The sequence below is a fragment of the Salmo salar genome, chromosome ssa21 (genome assembly GCF_905237065.1).
Source record: "Salmo salar chromosome ssa21, Ssal_v3.1, whole genome shotgun sequence".
Lineage (NCBI taxonomy): Eukaryota > Metazoa > Chordata > Actinopteri > Salmoniformes > Salmonidae > Salmo > Salmo salar.
The window spans coordinates 38232895-38252500 of record NC_059462.1 but is presented as its reverse complement, the minus strand read 5'-3'; the positions used below and the strand labels follow the sequence as shown (position 1 = coordinate 38252500).

The 19606-nt window shown below is 43.1% G+C and overlaps 1 protein-coding gene across 4 annotated transcripts in view; it reads left to right on the top strand.

Moving 5' to 3' along the window:
• LOC106582297 (BRCA1-associated RING domain protein 1) overlaps positions 1 to 18464 on the top strand; it is a 43593-nt gene extending 25129 nt beyond the window's left edge. For all 4 annotated transcript variants that reach the window (XM_014165234.2, XM_014165233.2, XM_014165235.2 and 1 more), the window contains 5 exons: positions 5962 to 6088; positions 6313 to 6445; positions 7546 to 7638; positions 15062 to 15159; positions 17403 to 18464. In XM_014165234.2, coding sequence (XP_014020709.2) covers positions 5962 to 6088; positions 6313 to 6445; positions 7546 to 7638; positions 15062 to 15159; positions 17403 to 17744 — 793 coding nt within the window. In that variant the 3' untranslated portion in view covers positions 17745 to 18464. The remainder of the gene's footprint in view (positions 1 to 5961; positions 6089 to 6312; positions 6446 to 7545; positions 7639 to 15061; positions 15160 to 17402) is intronic.
• Positions 18465 to 19606: the final 1142 nt, after the last annotated feature.

Below are 19606 nucleotides of genomic sequence, written 5' to 3'. Positions count from 1 at the left end.
CACCATGTTTCATTGAAATGTACAGCTGTGTGTCGTCCGCATAGCAGTGAAATTTAACATTATGTTTTCGAATGACATCCCCAAGAGGTAAAATATATAGTGAAAACAATAGTGGTCCTAAAACGGAACCTTGAGGAACACCGAAATTTACAATTGATTTGTCAGAGGACAAACCATTCACAGAGACAAACTGATATCTTTCCGACAGATAAGATCTAAACCAGGCCAGAACTTGTCCATGTAGACCAATTTGGGTTTCCAATCTCTCCAAAAGAATGTGGTGATCGATGGTATCAAAAGCGGCACTAAGATCTAGGAGCACGAGGACAGATGCAGAGCCTCGGTCTGACGTCATTAAAAGGTAATTTACCACCTTCACAAGTGCAGTCTCAGTGCTATGATGGGGTCTAAAACCAGACTGAAGCGTTTCGTATACATTGTTTGTCTTCAGGAAGGCAGTGAGTTGCTGTGCAACAGCTTTTTCTAAAATTTTTGAGAGGAATGGAAGATTCGGATATAGGCCGATAGTTTTTTATAATTTCTGGATCAAGATTCGGCTTTTTCAAGAGAGGCTTTATTACTGCCACTTTTAGTGAGCTTGGTACACATCCGGTGGATAGAGAGCCGTTTATTATGTTCAACATAGGAGGGCCAAGCACAGGAAGCAGCTCTTTCAGTAGTTTAGTTGGAATAGGGTCCAGTATGCAGCTTGAGGGTTTGGAGGCCATGATTATTTTCATCATTGCGTCAAGGGATATAGTACTAAAACACTTTAGTATCTCCCTTGATCCTAGGTCCTGGCAGAGTTGTGCAGACTCGGGACAATGGAGCTTTGGAGGAATACCCAGATTTAAAGAGGAGTCTGTAATTTGCTTTCTAATGATCATGATCTTTTCCTCAAAGAAGTTCATAAATTTATTACTGCTGAAGTGAAAGCCATCCTCCATTTGCGAAGGCTGCTTTTTAGTTAGCTTTGCGACAGTATCAAAAAGAAATTTCGGATTGTTCTTATTTTCCTCAATTAAGTTGGAAAAATAGGATGATCGAGCAGCAGTAAGGGCTCTTCGATACTGCACGGTACTGTCTTTCCAAGCTAGTCGGAAGACTTCCAGTTTGGTGTGGCGCCATTTCCGTTCCAATTTTCTGGAAGCTTGCTTCAGAGCTCGTGTATTTTCTGTATACCAGGGAGCTAGTTTCTTATGACGGATGTTTTTAGTTTTTAGGGGTGCAACTGCATCTAGGGTATTGCGCAAGGTTAAATTGAGTTCCTCGGTTAGGTGGTTAACTGATTTTTGTCCTCTGACGTCCTTGGGTAGGCAGAGGCAGTCTGGAAGGGCATCAAGGAATCTTTGGGTTGTCTGAGAATTTATAGCACGACTTTTAATGCTCCTTGGTTGGGGTCTGAGCAGATTATTTGTTGCAATTGCAAACGTAATAAAATGGTGGTCCGATAGTCCAGGATTATGAGGAAAAACATTTAGATCCACAACATTTATTCCATGGGACAAAACTAGGTCCAGAGTATGACTGTGGCAGTGAGTAGGTCCAGAGACATGTTGGACAAAACCCACTGAGTCGATGATGGCTCCGAAAGCCTTTTGGAGTGGGTCTGTGGACTTTTCCATGTGAATGTTAAAGTCACCAAAAATTAGAATATTATCTGCTATGACTACAAGATCCGATAGGAATTCAGGGAACTCAGTGAGGAACACTGCATATGGCCCAGGAGGCCTATAAACAGTAGCTATAAAAAGTGAGTGAGTAGGCTGCATAGATTTCATGACTAGAAGCTCAAAAGACGAAAACGTCATTGTTGGGTTTTTTTTTGTAAATTGAAATTTGCTATCGTAAATGTTAGCAACACCTCCGCCTTTGCCAGATGCACGGGGGTATGGTCACTAATGTAACCAGGGGGTGAGGCCTCATTTAACACAGTAAATTCATCAGGCTTAAGCCATGTTTCAGTCAGGCCAATCACATCAAGATTATTATCAGTGATTAGTTCATTGACTATAACTGCCTTGGAAGTGAGGGATCTAACATTAAGTAACCCAATTTTGAGATGTGAGGTATCACAATCTCTTTCAATAATGGCAGGAATGGAGGAGGTCTTTATACTAGTGAGATTGCTAAAGCGAACACCGCCATTTTTAATTTTGCCCAACCTAGATCGAGGCACAGACACGGTCTCAATGGGGAAAGCTGAGCTGACTACGCTGACTGTGCTAGTGGCAGACTCCACTAAGCTGGCAGGCTGGCTAACAGCCTGCTGCCTGGCCTGCACCCTATTTCATTGTGGAGCTAGAGGAGTTAGAGCCCTGTCTATGTTCGTAGATAAGATGAGAGCACCCCTCCAGCTAGGATGGAGTCCGTCACTCCTCAACAGGCCAGGCTTGGTCCTGTTTGTGGGTGAGTCCCAGAAAGAGGGCCAATTATCTACAAATTCTATCTTTTGGGAGGGGCAGAAAACAGTTTTCAACCAGCGATTGAGTTGTGAGACTCTGCTGTAGAGCTCATCACTCCCCCTAACTGGGAGGGGGCCAGAGACAATTAATCGATGCCGACACATCTTTCTAGCTGATTTACACGCTGAAGCTATGTTGCGCTTGGTGACCTCTGACTGTTTCATCCTAACATCGTTGGTGCCGACGTGGATAACAATATCTCTATACTCTCTACACTCGCCAGTTTTAGCTTTAGCCAGCACCGTCTTTAGATTAGCCTTAACGTTGGTAGCCCTGCCCCCTGGTAAACAGTGTATGATCGCTTGATGATTAGTTTTAAGTCTAATACTGCGGGTAATGGAGTCGCCAATGACTAGGGTTTTCAATTTGTCAGAGCTAATGGTGGGAGCCGTCGGCGTCTCAGACCCCACAACGGGAGGAGTAGAGACCAGAGAAGTCTCGGCCTCCGACTCGCTTAATGGGGAGAACCGGTTGAAAGTTTCTGTCGGCTGAATAAGCGACACCGGTTGAGCATTCCTACAGCGTTTCCCTCCAGAAGCCATGAGAAAGTTGTCCGGCTGCGGGGACCGTGCGAGGGGGTTTATACTAACGTTACTATCTGTACTTACTGGTGGCACAGACGCTGTTTCATCCTTTCCTACACTGAAATTACCCTTGCCTAACGATCGCGTCTGAAGCTGGGCTTGCAGCACAGCTATCCTTGCCGTAAGGCGATCGTTCTCCTGTATATTATAAGTACAACGACTGCAATTAGAAGGCATCATGTTAATGTTACTTAGCTTCGGCTGTTTGAAGTCCTGACGAACCATGTCCAGATAAAACCTCCGGGGTGAAAAAGTTGAATGAAAAAAGTTGAGTGAGGGAAAAAGTAAAAATATACGGTAATGAAAAAGTAAAAAACCGTCAGGTATCAAAGTAAGATCGGCAACAAAAACGCACAGCAGCGTAAACAAGTCTGCAAGTTGTGACCGGAAACAGGAAAACAACCATTCTCTATCACCCCCAGATACTATAGTGTTACTTATCATCCATCATGTCTCTAGTAAAGCAATGTTCAAAGTTTCACCCTGAATCCAACAGTTGACTCCTGACTCCAATTAGCTTTTGGAGAAGTCATTAGCCTAGGTGTTCACATACTTTTTCCAACCTACACTGTGAATGTTTTTTAAATGATGTATTCAATATAGACAAAAATACAATTTGTGTGTTATTAGTTGAAGCACACTGTTTGTCTATTGTTGTGACTTAGATGAAGATCAGATCAAATTTGATGACCAATTTATTCAGAAATCCAGGTAATTCCAAAGGGTTCACATACTTTTTCTTGCCACTGTACGTGCATGCATGCATGCATGCATGTATAAACTCAGCAAAAAAAAGAAACGTCCTCTCACTGTCAACTGCTTTTATTTTTAGCAAACTTAACATTTGTATGAACATAACAAGATTCAACAACTGAGACAAACTGAACAAGTTCCACCGTCATGTGACTAACAGAAATTGAATAATTTGTCCCTGAACAAAGGGGTGGGGGTCAAAATCAAAAGTAACAGTCGGTATCTTGTTTGGCCACCAGCTGCATTAAGTACTGCGGTGTATCTCCTCCTCATGGACTGCACCAGATTTGCCAGTTCTTGCTGTGAGATGTTACCCCACTCTTCCACCAAGGCACCTGCAAGTTCCCAGACATTTCTGGGGGGAATGGCCCTAGCCCTCACCCTCCGATCCAACAGGTCCCAGACGTGCTCAGTGGGATTGCGATCCGGGCTCTTCGCTGGCCATGGCAGAACACTGACATTCCTGTCTTGCAGGAAATCATGCACAGAACGAGCAGTATGGCTGGTGGCATTGTCATGCTGGAGGGTCATGTCAGGATGAGCCTGCAGGAAGGGTACCACATGAGGGAGGAGGATGTCTTCCCTGTAACGCACAGCGTTGAGATTGCCTGCAATGACAACAAACTCAGTCCGATGATGCTGTGACACAACCCCAGACCATCTCTCTTCCACTTTGAGCCATGAGAGATTGACATGCATATAATATGTTAGCTTCCTGTATACTTTTAATGGCCAGCCGTGCTGCCCTGTTCTGAGCCAATTATACTTTTCCTAAGTCCCTCTTTGTGGCAGCTCTCAACATGACTGAACAGTAGTCCAGGTGCGTCAAAACTAGGGCCTGTAGGACCTGCCTTGTTGATTGCGTTAAGAAGGCAGAGAAGCGGGTTATTATGGACAAACTTCTCCCCATCTTAGATTTAGTTGAGGTTTAGTGAATGGTTTGTCCCAAATACAATGCTTTTAGTTTTTGATTGCATTCTGGCTTTAACTTGCAAGCCCTACCCAACAAGGCAGTATTCAATATAAAAAGGTATAACATAAACTAAAACAAAACAAAAACACGAGAGATGGATATTTTTGGTGCAAAAAATGTAAGATAAACACAAAGATTGTGTGTGTGTACGCGTGCTTACCGGAGATGGAGGCACGTCTTGTCTGTCAATGCAGATGACGTGCCTCTCCCGGCACTCCCAGACACAAGGTGTTTTTCGGCATTCACAGCTGATCGCCTCGCTTCCCCAGCTGCACTGAGAACTGCGCAGAGCCATGCATTGGGTGTTTCTGGTTCCTCTTCTGTCTGTCATCGTCTTGGCTTGGATCCTCACACATCATATATGTATCAGGATCAATAAAATATGATCTCAATGGGGTATTTACTTACAGATATAACAACTGACAAAACATCTGGCCTTTTCATTTATAGGTTTGTCGTATGTAGATGGAGGAAGTTTGAGAATTAATTTTTATTTATTTTTAAAAATTGGACAAAACACTGTGTGCAACTACTGTACACTGCATTCAGATCTGAATTTATAAATTAATGCATTTTCCCTTATCAGTATGAAAGGCTTGGTTTCAGTGGTTACCCACACCCCTTAGATACACACACTACACCACCTACCCAAAGCAATTTTCCATGCTTTTCACTTCCTTTCACTGGGAATATGTGTGTGTGTTTTTGTACATGTGCGCATCTGTAGTATTTGTGTGTGTGGGGGTTATGAATCCAATTGAAATATTTTATGGACCAGTGGACCTATTAATTGTCCCCCAGGTGTTATCTTTGCTGACGCCTAATCTTTATGCACCAACCTGTTCTGCTTCTCCTCCCTCTTCTCCTCCTTTTTCTCATCCCTTCTTCCCCTCCTCCCGGATCGTGCTGTTTCACTTTGTCTTCTGTGTCTCAGTGTCTCGCGCTGCATTGCTGTTCACTGGATTGTCATAGCCCTATGTCAATCCATGCACTAATATATTGTATCATATTGTCACCGATGAGTGAGTTTGTTACCATCCATGTCTGCATAACCCTAATCTTGGCACCCAGAATGATGCATTGCTGGCTGGCTGCTAGATGGTACTAGTCTGTGTATCCGGATTCCCAGACAGTTTTAACATGGTTCAGGTTTGTGACGGAGACGGTCTGTATCTCTGTCTAACAGGAATATGTTTGGCCTTCGCCCTGTGGACTATGCCGTGAGCCCAGAGATGCAGGCAATCCTTCTGGCAGCCTCTGAAGGACCCCACCCAGTCAACTCACCTCTCAGTCCTCCACCCAGCCTCAATAAGGTATGCCCATCAGCCCATCATTGTTCTCACACAAAAGCAATGTTACATCAACCATTACCTTCTAGCTCTGCGTTAACTTTTCCCAAATTATACGATTATGGAAAGAGCAGGAAGTTGTTTTATTTTATACCTTTTTTATTTATTATATACAGTAAGTTGCAAGAGTGCAACAACATAAAATCTGTAATTTAAAACCCATGGTGTGTGTCTATGTTGTGTTACAGGCCAGTGAAGGTGTGAGACGGGAGGAACAGGTAGTTGTACTGGGCAGTAAACTGTCCCAGTCCCAACAGACCCGGCTGGCCAAACTGGGACATCTCCTGGGAGGAAAAAGGGCAGACGCCTTCTCCTGCTCTGGTAACTTACCTGTCCACTATACCCGTAACCATCTACTCGTACACTGCCACCTGCTACAACACATTTGATACAAGCCTGCTCCCAGATCTGTTAGTTCTGTCGTGCCAAATCCTATGGCAAACATTTGTTTGGCATGTCAATGGCCAAATAGGAGTTGGCAATGCAGCACAAAGAGCTTTGCGTCCAGGCACATTTTGGGACTTAATTCCTGGTTACTCCCAGCCACTCTAGGTTTGATTAAGAAACAGGAGATTCACATTTGTAGTAGTGTGAAAGGGTTGCAACATCACTTATTACATACAAGTAGCTATCTTTTTGGAGCTTTGCAAATCTTAGTGATACAGAGTAACAGGGAAGGCAGTTTCTCAGCTCTATGGTAATGGCAGTTGGAACAGAGGACAGGGCTGGAAAGTAAGTGAAGTAATTTCTCATAAGCTGTTTGTGACTTCTGTTGTGATGAACGTTAGACTACAGTATTCAAACGAACAGAAAATGGAAGTGTTCGTCTGTCTCAGTCTGTCTACAGGGCTTTGGGTAGTAAAGACTTCAGTGTCTCCTATTATTTAAAGTGAAGGCAGAGCAAAGCTCCACAGCATGTAAACCACAGAGTTTAGCCCTGAGATACAATTAAGGTCATTTTGCAGCCTGTCAGCCACAGAGCCTTGTTGACTGCAGAAGCAACAAGAATGTCTACATTTAAAAAAATGTTTTATACAAAAGTCTCATTGTCTAAGCCTGGTGTGAATGAGGCTGATTCTATCTACCCATGCCTGTGTTGCAATCACTCACAACAAAGACATTGCCATTATTTTATTCAAATAATGTTTTGGAGAAGGCTATTCTATTAAAATTGTATTCAACTGTCTATTTATTTAGTAGGCCTACATTTATTTTACGTTTTCATAACTAGGCCTAATTATCAGATTGTAACTGTTATAAACAGATACGAAACCATTTGAATGCACTGGCATGCACTTGATGTGTACTAACCCAACCCATGCAATGGCAGACATTAGTTGATATGTGCTGTATCCATCACTACCCATGCACTAAAACACATCTTTGGATGACATCCAGTTTTTCTTCTCCCATTCCTCTAGTCACCCATGTGGTGGTACCAGACGGGCCGATGCCCACCACCCTGTCCACTCTCCTGGGCCTCCTGAACGGCTGCTGGGTCCTCAACTTTAGCTGTAAGAAACTTTCACCTCTGCCTCCTAGGCCTACAGTAGCCTGGCCTACAACTCTGCCTCTTACCATACCTTCAGCCTCTTTGAACTTATGTCTAAGTATCTTATTATTCTTATACAGGCTACATCCCAAATGGCACACTTTTCCCTCATACATTAACTGTGGTCTTTGACCTTGGTTCTGTACTGCTTCTTTCAAATGTGTGTCTATGTATGGTTAATGTATTCTAATGAGAAATATAATTATACTGTAAAACTGTCCATATATTGTGTTATATACTGTACATGGATACATTGGGCATTAATAGTATATAATTTCAAACCCTTACATTTTTACATGATCGATGATGTCAGGCATTCAGAGTTATCCGCTACCCTCTGTTTCAAGTGTGCTTTAAAGCAGTATGGATTCATACTCCATAACAATCTAGATGGAGAAATATGCCTACTTTTTATTCATCTTCCCTTGCATTATCTCCTGTTTCCTTGGTTTTGGAAGAAATGCATTTGCTTTTGTACTTTGTCTTTTATCTTCTTTATTCTATGCTATGCAGTGTCCTGAGAGGCATGAAGGGTTTGTTCAACAGGATATTGTAGATATTAAATGTACGTGTCGGGCATACAGGCAAATACAGTGGATTGAAATAGGGGGGTTTGATAATTGTCAGCGGACCTAGACGTCAAAATTGGTAGAAATCAAAGAAAGAAACTCTTCTCTTGTGTTTGTTTCCTACAGAGGTGAATTTATAAGTGGAAACTTTACAATTTCCATGCATTTCTTTTTTTCCTAGCGGCAACAATAAAATATACTAGATATTCACAGGCAGTCTACCTCAAAAAGGAAAAAGGTGACTGTCATCAAGGTGTCTGATGCCTTGGTGTGTGTGTGGTGTGTGTGTGTGTGTGTGTGTGTGTGTGTGTGTGTGTGTGTGTGTGTGTGTGTGTGTGTGTCCTTTTTAGGATTGAGAACATTTTTATTATTCCCAACACCTCTCTCTCCTCCACGGAGGATGAACACTTGACACAGCCTGTCTACCCTCAACCATAAGTGTGCCACACTCCATCCCTCTGTCTGTTCCTCTTTCCATGGACCCCAGTCTCTGGTGGTGGGGATAACTAGCTGGCCCTATCGTCCGAAGCAGAGCGGAGTGGGAGCCTGGATTAACCCCGGTATCTCTTTCCCCCCCGCCAAGGCCTCGCAGGGTCTCTCGAAATGAAAGCTGCAATTAAGGGGGATTAGTAAATGTAATTATGCTTGATGACTGCTATGGACACTGTTTGTGTGTGTCAGACAGTGTTGTGTGACTGTAGTGTGTATCCGTGAGTGTGTATGTTGTCACATGGGAACTGCCCTCATGAGAAAATACATTGTAGCTGCCACTGCCGCGGTTAGGCAGTGATCAAGATGGCACTGTTGTATTGATAGCATATATCATCATGCCAAGCACAATGGCATTATGAGACATTCAAATGGAAACACTTGGTTACCTTGCAGATTGTCATTAAGCTTTAGGCCATGTTATTTGCATGTGGTAACTAATGTCCATAAATTACCCCAACTAACAGAAAGGTTTAATGCAACCCTCCATCCCCTTGAAAGCCTTCTTATTTTACTGGAGTAAGGGTTGTCTTCCCTGTGGCTCAGTTGGTAGAGCATGGTGTTTGCAATGCCAGCATGGTGTGTGCAACGCCAGGGTTGTGGGTTCGATTCCCACGGGGGGCCTGTACAAAAAAATTATAAGAAAAAAAAAAAGAAATGTATGCATTCACTACTGTAAGTCGCTCTGGATAAGAGTGTCTGCTAAATGACTAAAATGTAAAAAAAAATGTCTGAAATTGTATTTTATCTCCTATATAGTTCGCTATGTAGGGGATAGAGTGCCATTTCGGATGCAGCCAATGTCCATAAATGACCGCAACCAATGGAAAGGTTTAAAGCAACCCTCAGTCCCCTCCCCTTGAAATGCTTCTTATTTTAGCCATGACTGCTGTTCATCTGTCATCCAAACCTCTCTCGGCACGAAGAGGTCTCCCAGTGCTGAGCAACACAACAACCCAAATATTGTTTTTGTTTTTACAATCGATAATGTAATAATGGAGCATTTACCTAGTCCCAGACAGTACTATTAAAGTTCTGTTGTCTGGTACCGTTGGAGAAAACCTTCCTCTTGTCTGTGGCACCACAGGGAGGACACCACAGGGAGGGGGAAAACATGTCTGCTTCCCAAATGGCACCCTCTAACCTACTGTATATAGTGCAGTATTTTTGCCCAGGATCCTACAGTCCAAATAAGTGCACTATGTAGGGAATAGGGTGCCATTTGGGATCAATCCTAGGGCCTTTTCATCTCCCTCTATGCAACTTCTCTCCCGTTTTTGAAAAACAATTGTGACATTATATTAAGAAATGAAAGGGGGCGCTAGATTAGAGTGAAGTGAAGAGAGGATTAAGGTGGATGTGTGTATTGAACTCCTGCCACTGGGGGCCATATGTAGTCAGTGGTTAGAAGCACTACTACTAGACCAGATCCTGGTACTCAATTTATTCAAGTGCTATGTGGGGAAAATCACAGCTTTTTGTAAACGGTTCATTTCTTACACGTGGAGAGAAGGAGATGCTATGCTAAAGATTGCCGTATTTCAATCTGTGTTGCATCATTCGCCTTTAGGGCAAGTGTGTTGAGGGCATTCTACTCTTCATCGCACTTTAATTTCTCATGGTTTCTTCAAATCAAATTTTGTTGGTCACATACACGTGTTTTAGCAGATGTTATTGCGGGTGTAGCGAAATGCTTGTGCTTCTAGTTCTGACAGTGCAGCAAAATCTAACAAGTAACATCTAATAATTTCACAACATACCCAATACACACAAATCTATGTAAAGGAATGGAATGAAGAATATATAAATATTTGGTTGAGCAATGTCAGAGCAGCATAGACTGAGATACAGTAGAATAGTATAGAATGCAGTATATACATATGAGATACAGTGGGGGAAAAAAGTATTTGATCCCCTGCTGATTTCGTACATTTGCCCACTTAGAAAGAAATGATCAGTCTATCATTTTAATGGTAGGTTTATATGAACAGTGAGAGACAGAATAGCAACAAAAAAATCCAGAAAAACGCATGTCAAAAATGTTATAAATTGATTTGCATTTTAAGGAGGGAAATAAGTATTTGACCCCTCTGCAAAACATGACTTAGTACTTGGTGGCAAAACCCTTGTTGGCAATCACAGAGGTCAGACGTTTCTTGTAGTTGGCCACCAAGTTTGCACACATCTCAGGAGGGATTTTGTCCCACTTCTCTTTGCAGATCTTCTCCAAGTCATTAAGGTTTCGAGGCTGACGTTTGGCAACTCGAACCTTCAGCTCCCTCCACAGATTTTCTATGGGATTAAGGTCTGGAGACTGGCTAGGCCACTCCAGGACCTTAATGTGCTTCTTCTTGAGCCACTCCTTTGTTGCCTTGGCCGTGTGTTTTGGGTCATTGTCATGCTGGAATACCCATCCACGACCCTTTTTCAATGCCCTGGCTGAGGGAAGGAGGTTCTCACCCAAGATTTGACAGTACATGGCCCCGTCAAATGATGCGGTGAAGTTGTCCTGTCCCCTTAGCAGAAAAACACCCCCAAAGCATAATGTTTCCACCTCCATGTTTGACGGTGGAGATGGTGTTCTTGGGGTCATAGGCAGCATTCCTCCTCCAAACCCGGCGAGTTGAGTTGATGCTAAAGAGCTCTATTTTGGACTCATCTGACCACAACACTTTCACCAGTTGTCCTCTGAATCATTCAGATGTTCATTGGCAAACTTCAGACGGGCATGTATATGTATTCTTGAGCAGGGGGACCTTGTGGGCGCTGCAGGATTTCAGTCCTTCACGGCGTAGTGTGTTACCAATTGTTTTCTTGGTGACTATGGTCCCAGCTGCCTTGAGATCATTGACAAGATCCTCCCGTGTAGTTCTGGGCTGATTCCTCACCGTCTCATGCTCATTGCAACTCCACGAGGTGAGATCTTGCATGGAGCCCCAGGCCGAGGGAGATTGACAGTTCTTTTGTGTTTCTTCCATTTGCGAATAATCGCACCAAATGTTGTCACCTTCTCACCAAGCTGCTTGGCGATGGTCTTGTAGCCCATTCCAGCCTTGTGTAGGTCTACAATCTTGTCCCTGACATCCTTTGAGAGCTTTTTGGTCTTGTCCATGGTGGAGAGTTTGGAATCTGATTGCTTTTGTGGACAGGTGTCTTTTATACAGGTAACAAACTGAGATTAGGAGCACTCCCTTTAAGAGTGTGCTCCTAATCTCAGCTCGTTACCTGTGTAAAAGACACCTGGGATCCAGAAATCTTTCTGATTGAGAGGGGGTCAAATACTTATTTCCCTCATTAAAATGCAAATCAATTTATAACATTTTTGACATGCGTTTTTCTCTATTTTTGTTGTTATTCAGTCTCACTGTTCAAATAAACCTACCATTAAAATTATAGACTGATCATTTCTTTGTCAGTGGGCAAACGTACAAAATCAGCAGGGGATCAAATACTTTTTTGCCCCCCACTGTAAGTAATGCAAGATACTTAAACATTATTAAAGTGACACTGTATTATAGTGGACAATTATTTCAAGTCTATATAGGCAGCAGCCTCTCTGTGCTAGTGATGGCTATTTAACAGCCTGATGGCCTTGAGATTGAAGCTGTTTTTCAGTCTCTCATTCCCAGCTTTGATGCACCTGTACTGACCACGCCTTCTGGGTGGTAGCGGGGTGAACAGGCAGTGGCCCGGGTGGTTGTCCTTGATGATCTTTTTGGCATTCCTATTACATCGGGTGCTGTAGGTATCCTGGAGGGTAGGTATTTTGCCCCCGCTGATGCATTGTGCAGACCGCCCCACCCTCTGGAGAGCCCTGCAGTTGTGGGCGATGCAGTTTCCATACCAGGCAGTGATACAGCCCGACAGGATGCTCTCAATTGTGCATCTGTAGAAGTTTGTGAGGGTTTTAGGTGACAAGCCAAATTTCTTCAGCCTCCTCAGGTTGAAGAGGCGCTGTTGCGCCGCCTTCTCCACACTGTCTGTGTGGGTGGACCATTTCAGTTTGTCTGTGATGTGTATGTCGAGGAACTTAAAACTTTCCACCTTCTCCACTGCTGTCCCATCGATGTGGATAGGGGGGTGCTCCTTCTGCTGTTTCCACGATCCTTGATCATCTCCTTAGTTTTGTTGACGTTGCGTGAGAGGTTGTTTACCAAACACCATACTCCCAGAGCCCTCACCTTCTCCCTGTAGACTGTCTCATCATTGTTGGTAATCAAGCCTACTACTGTTGTGTCGTCTGCAAACTTGATGATTGAGTTGGAGGCGTGCTTGGCCACGCAGTCATGGGTGAACAGGGAGTACAGGAGGGGGCTGAGCACATACCCTTGTGGGGCCCCAGTGTCAAGGATCACCTAACTGGTGTTGTTTCCCACTTTCACCGCCTGGGGGCGGCCCGTCAGGAAGTCCAGGACCCAATTGCACAGGGTGGGTTTCAGACCCAGGGCCTCAAGCTTAATGATAGCTTGGCGGGTACTATGTTGTTGAATAGTCAGTGAACAGCATTCTTACATATGTGTCCAGATGGGATAGGGCAGTGTGATGGTGATTGCATCGTCTGTGGACCTATTGGGGCAGTAAGCAAACTGAAGTGGGTCTAGGGTGGCAGGTAAGGTGGAGGTGATATGATCCTTGACTAGTCTCTCAAAGCACTTCATGATGACAGAAGTGAGTGCAATGGGGTGATAATCATTTAGTTCAATTACCTTGGCTTTCTTGGGACAGGAACAATGGTGGCCATCTTGAAATATGTGGGGACAGCAGACTGGGATAGGGATTGATTGAATATGTCCGTAAACACACCAGCTAGCTGGTCTGCACATGCTCTGAGGACTCGGCTAGGGATGCCGTCTGGGCCGGCAGCCTTGCGTGGGTTAACCCGTTTTAAATGTCTTACATCGGCCACGGAGAACGATGCCCCCTGTCCTTGGTAACGGGCCGCGTCAGTGGCACTGTGTTATCCTCAAAGTGGGCAAAGAACATGTTCCCTTCCGGAAGCAAGACGTCGATGTCCCCGACATGGATGGTTTTCCTTTTGTACTCCGTGATTGTCTGTAGTCAGTGCCACATATGTCTCGTGTCTGAGCCGTTGAATTGCAACTCCACTTTCTCTATACTGACGTTTTGCCTGTTTGATTGCCTTGCGGAGGGAATGACTTCTCTGTGTTCTGCCATGTTCCCAGTCACCTTGCCGTGGTTAAATGCGGGTACATAGGACTTGTCCATGGTTATATACTGTGATCTGTAAGTGTGTGGTAGGGATTTGACAAATGGAAATCAGTTTTCCATTAAAACGATAAGGATTTCATAAAATTCCATATGAATTCACAATGCAGCTGTGCTGCTGCCAGCAGCAGTTTGTGTCTCAATGCGTCCCTTTCAGATGGTTAAGCATTGCACCTATACTACCATTACTTTACCTCAATTCCACCTCACAAAGTTTGCATTTCCTTCTGAAAGTATTGCCATACAGGACTTTGCTGCTTTCACTTGCCTTTCTCTGCCATTTTTCCAACTCTTAACGACGATGATATAGTGTAGCATCTACTCCATTGCACGTCGACTCCCATTTCTGAGTGTCAAGATTTGATTCCGCTAGGAATCGACTCCTATGATTCAGTATTGTTGGACCGGGGGAGACTGATTAGTTGCCGTACTTTCGAGAACACAAAAACTCACATTTTTCATAGCGAGTTACCAAGGGACAGAGCGAGAGGGGAGGGGCACAGTATAGGCAGGTTGGCCACCTGGCAGACAGTCCGAATGGTGCACTAGGATTATCTATCTGCAATCATTGACTTGCAGTGTCTCGCAACTTCAGTAAAGCAGGGGCCATCATCAATGAAGAGGCTAGATTATTGAGATGAGCGAGATTCAACACTTGGCTCACACATTATTGGCACATGTGCACAGGTTCGCTTCACGCCGTCTACAGCGTGGTAGCCAGGGCACCCGAGCCTCATGATTCAAAGCTCTTTAGTTTTTGCGGAAATTGACCCACTGCTGTTTACTTTCTGTGTATCTACTTCATATAACCAATTCTACATTCAAATGACACATTACTTTTTCTAATTAGGCTATAACACATATTTTGCACTGATGAACATTTTTTATTTAAAAAGTTTGAGTTAGGGATTTTTCTTAACTTGAAGGATCCCAATTTTGTTTAAATGTTCACAACCCTGGTGTGTGGTACTAACAGCCAATTTCGTGGGTTCATTTGACTGCAGGGATCCCCTCATCTAGCTATAAAATAGGTTTTCAAGTTCTCTCCACTCATCTAAGCTACTGCTGTCCCCTTGTCTCTTTCTCTCTCTCCTCACACAGGGGTAGAGGCGTGCCTGCAGGCAGATAGCTGGATCGCCGAGAGTGACCATGAAGCAGGAGTAGGACCGCAACGCAGCCGCATTAACAGACACAGCCTGGTAGGTAACACACACACACACACACACACACACACACACACACACACACCCCTGCAAACAAGAAACAAAACAAAATGGAGGCAATGAACTGGCTTACTCTAAAACTCTGGAGAGTACCAGTTTACAGCAGGAAACAATTGAGTGCATTGATGCATTCAGTGGAGGGGTCTTCTGGCACCTGAATACACAGCCACTAAACTGATAGGATTTTTTTTTTTTTTTTAAAGCTACAATGATGGAGTATGGCTCTTGGGTTGGAAAGCAACGTCATTACAATTCAACCCCAATGGAATAGAATGCAATGGAATGGAATAGAATGCAATAGAGGAATACAATACAATAGAGGAGTACAATGCAATAGGGCTGGGTGATCTATCTAATTAATTTGATTAATTCAAATGCATGTTTTTGCGTGATATTCCAAATGCCAGAATCGCAGAATTGTTTTTATGAGCGTTTATGTCTGCTTGTTCTCATGTCTTTTTAGTCTTGTCTCATTCGCTCCTTCTGAGATGCTCCTGTCTCCACCCTAACAACGGGAGTCGTTGTCCCGCAGGCAACAAGCTAAGGTTCAAAATAAGCGCATAGAAAGGCATTGGGCTTATTTTGGAAAGATTTTGGCGGGAGTTAAACCTCTCGCTTTGCCACTTTCTCCCACACCCATCCCCCTACCACTCACAACAACAAAGATGAGAGATCACTTCTTCCTCTCTGATAAATGGTTAACGGCAATTTGCATTTTGAGTTTGGGTCCAACAGAATTGGTCATATGGACACCGAAACACATGGAGACATTATTTTACTGTGACACTGAAGTTAACCTTTCGAACCATACCCTGTTTATGTTTGATCTTTTTGAGCAGAGCAGACACTACTAAAACGGATGTACCAATGAACATTCATTCTGGAAAATGTAGGCTCAGTTTGTTGCGTGCGCATTACGGTACCACGTATCACTAGCAGCATTTTAGTCAAATAAAGATTGTTATACTAGCTGTTTAGTCTCTGTTTTTATAATTGTACAATAAACATAAAACAATTTAAATAAGGATTTGGCAACTTCTTCTCATTCTGAGAAATAAGGTAGGCCACCTGATTTCAACATCTGGCTAGCATGCTGTTCAAACTGTTGGAGACGGACAGAAAGCTGTGTTCATAACAATTCAACTGTTCTGCCTTGTTAGCTGAATTCAGAGCTTATGAAATTATACCTAATGCCAAGTTGGCTAAACTTGAAATATAAATATTAGCTGGCTACTCACTAGCACGTGGGCTTGTGCTTGAGAAATTGTTTGAGACCAGTTTTAATTTTCTATAATGCCTGCTACATTATTAGTGAATGTGCATTAAGAATGGTTCTGGTGATACATTTGTAACAAAAATGACATTTTTATAGACAGACCTGAAATCTAGATCAGTGACTATTGCAAAAAAAGCAGGTACAACTATTTTGATGAAATGATTAGTGGGTCTTATGGTTGTGGAAGGTATGTAATTCAGCCTCGGTATCATTACACAAGCTTTGAAATCAATAGATTATTGCTGACTGTTTTTTCAAATCTAGTGTGTTTGACCTTTTTAATTGTGCAACAAAGCTTATTTAGAGAACAGAAAAGAAGTCGATGTATATCATAAATCGCCCATAAGTTTGAAATAATCAAGGTATGAGTTTTAGTCCATATCAACCCACCCTGGATTGGAGTATTTGGTATTTTATTAGGAGTGGAGTAGAGGCTGCGGTTATGTAAGAACTGAAAGGTTGTGGCTGTGATGTAGCAGTGATTCAGCAGCATTTCAACTCATTAACTACAGAACAAGGATAAATGATCTCTGTTGTCTGGACACTTTGTCCAGACACTAGGCTATTCTTCGTGAGACTTGATGTTATCCCGAGGCACTAGAATGGTTAGCATCGTTTAGGATCAAGGAAGAAGATACATTCTTTGTTCTGTTTTTTTCTCCCTCTGTATGCGCAGGGCTTTGATGAATTTGTAAGGGTTTGTCTACCGTAATTTACAAAATTCATGAAACATCCTCACTTTTCCTTGTTAGAGGACTACACATTATTTGTTTAGTTCTCCTTGCAGTCCACAGACGACGTGTTTTTGTCTTAACAACCCTTGTTTGTCTTTTGACTTTAATGTCTTATCTCATTTGTCTCCCCTCTTCCTATTTGACGCTACTGTATTGTACTTTATTTTATTCTACTCTTCAATACTCCACTCATCTCTACTCTACCCCAGCTGCCCCCGTTGTTGGACGGTTGTTTTTTCTACCTCATGGGCTCCTTCAGGAAGCCCCCCAGGGATGAGCTCCTCCAGCTGGTGAGAGAGGCAGGGGGCCAGATCCTGACCCGACAGCCCAAACCAGACAGTGATGTGACCCAGACCCTGTCTGCTGCAGCCTACCACGCCTCTCCAGGCTCAGACCAGGCCCTGTGTACCCAGTACATCATCTATGATCCCCAGGGCTCTTACAGGCCACCCAGGGTGAGGTTAGGAAAGGTGTGGTCAGCTCCATCTACATGGGTTGTAAACTGTATATCGGCTTTCCAGCTACTGCCAGTGCCTGAGCTTGAATCATAGACACACCTGGTGTGTATTCAGTGAGGTGAAACGTTCGCAACATTTCCGATAGAAATGTAATAAATAGTGTTGTCATGATTGCCTATTATACATGACAGACAATCATATCTGTTCTACACAATATGTTTCTATGTAAATGTTCCGTAACATTGCACCCTCTTTAACAGACCCATGGTCTTTCCGTCTCCCACCTGAATATTAAGGTCTAATCAGAACACAGACAGCTGTGGTTGTAGAACTATAACCTTGACGTAATAGAGATTGTACAGCCACTGTCAGTCCCCAATCTCTGATGTCTCTGGATTTGGCCTTAAATATACCCACCTATCACAAGCCATTACTTGTTTTTCTTTAAGTTTTGTACCTGTAGCTCAAAGATAAGCTAGTGAAGTGTTTATTTTTATCCCTGCTCAATGACGATAGAAGATTATAAACATTTTGGCACTTTTCAGTATTTTGAATGAAGGAGTGAAAAATCAATGTAACTTCTTTCTCCTACTGAGACTCTATAACGTCTGTGCTTTTGAGAATGCCCTTTTCTTTGAAACTGAATTGTGACTGCCTCTTCTCCATTTTTATGACTTAAAAAATAAAAATTATGAAACACTGCCTTTATTAATACTAATGTCACCTCCTCCTGCTGCTGCACACAGAGTTTTCTGTTTGGTCTTTTGAGAATGAATGGTATTCTACAAAATAAACGTTGTTGCAGCAACACAATTACTGACTCATATGTATCTTAATTATATACACTGAGTGTACAGAACATTAAGAACATTGCTGACTGACCAGGTGAAAGCTATGATCCCTTATTGATGTCACTTGTTAAATCCAGTTCAATCAGTGTAGATGAAGGGGAGGAGAGAGGCTAAAGAAGGATTTTTATTTTTTTTTTTTATGCTTTGAGACGATTGAGGATGAATGGGCAAGACAAAATATTTGAATGGGGTATGGTAGTAGGTGCCATTCTTGATAAACACGGGAAAATGTTGAACGTGAAACCCAGTAGCGTTGCAGTTCTTAACACACTCAAACCAGTGCGTTTGTGTCAAGAACTGCAACGCTGCTGGGTTTTTCACATTCAACAGTTTCCCGAGTGTATCACGAATGGTCCACCACCCAAAGGACATCCAGCCAACTTGACACAACTGTGGAAAGCATTGGAGTCAACATGGGCCAGAATCCCTGTGGAACCCTTTCGACACCTTGTAGTCTATGCCCTGACGAATTGAGGCTGTTCTGAGGGCAAAGGGGGTTGCAACTCAATATTAGGAATTTTATGGCAAGAAGGTGGAAATAGTGGCTAATGCATAGGAATGCTAGTCCTGGACGTTGGGTATCGTGTTCAGCCAATCAGGTTGCAGCAGTCCCTGGCTGAACGTGGGGTGTAACATCAGAAAGTAGCACCAGCCATAATGGTGGAAAATTTGTGTTTCATAAGTATATATTTATATTCCCACTTTTTTTCCCCACCTTCTTTCCATTAAATTGAGTTAAGGAGGAAAGAAACGCCTTTGCAGCCTGAATGGAGAATGTCTTTTTTTTATTGAACTTTTTTTTTTTTACGAACCGGTCCACGGGAATAAAAGTGTATAGCCGGCTGCATACAATGCCTTTGGACAGTAAGATGAAAAGACTCAATATCGCCATCTGCCAGCCTTTGAAGTAGGACACAGCCATTCTCTCTTCTATATCCTAGGATGCCCCTCTCCTTCTCAATAGCATTACCCAGGGATAGGTCTAATTGCTATTGATTGCAGCGTGCCACATTAAATTACCCCTTCCTGTTCATGCGGGAGGTGTAGGGGGGCAATTAGTGGTGCAGACAGTCTCGTAATTAATAGGAATGTGGAATAGAACCA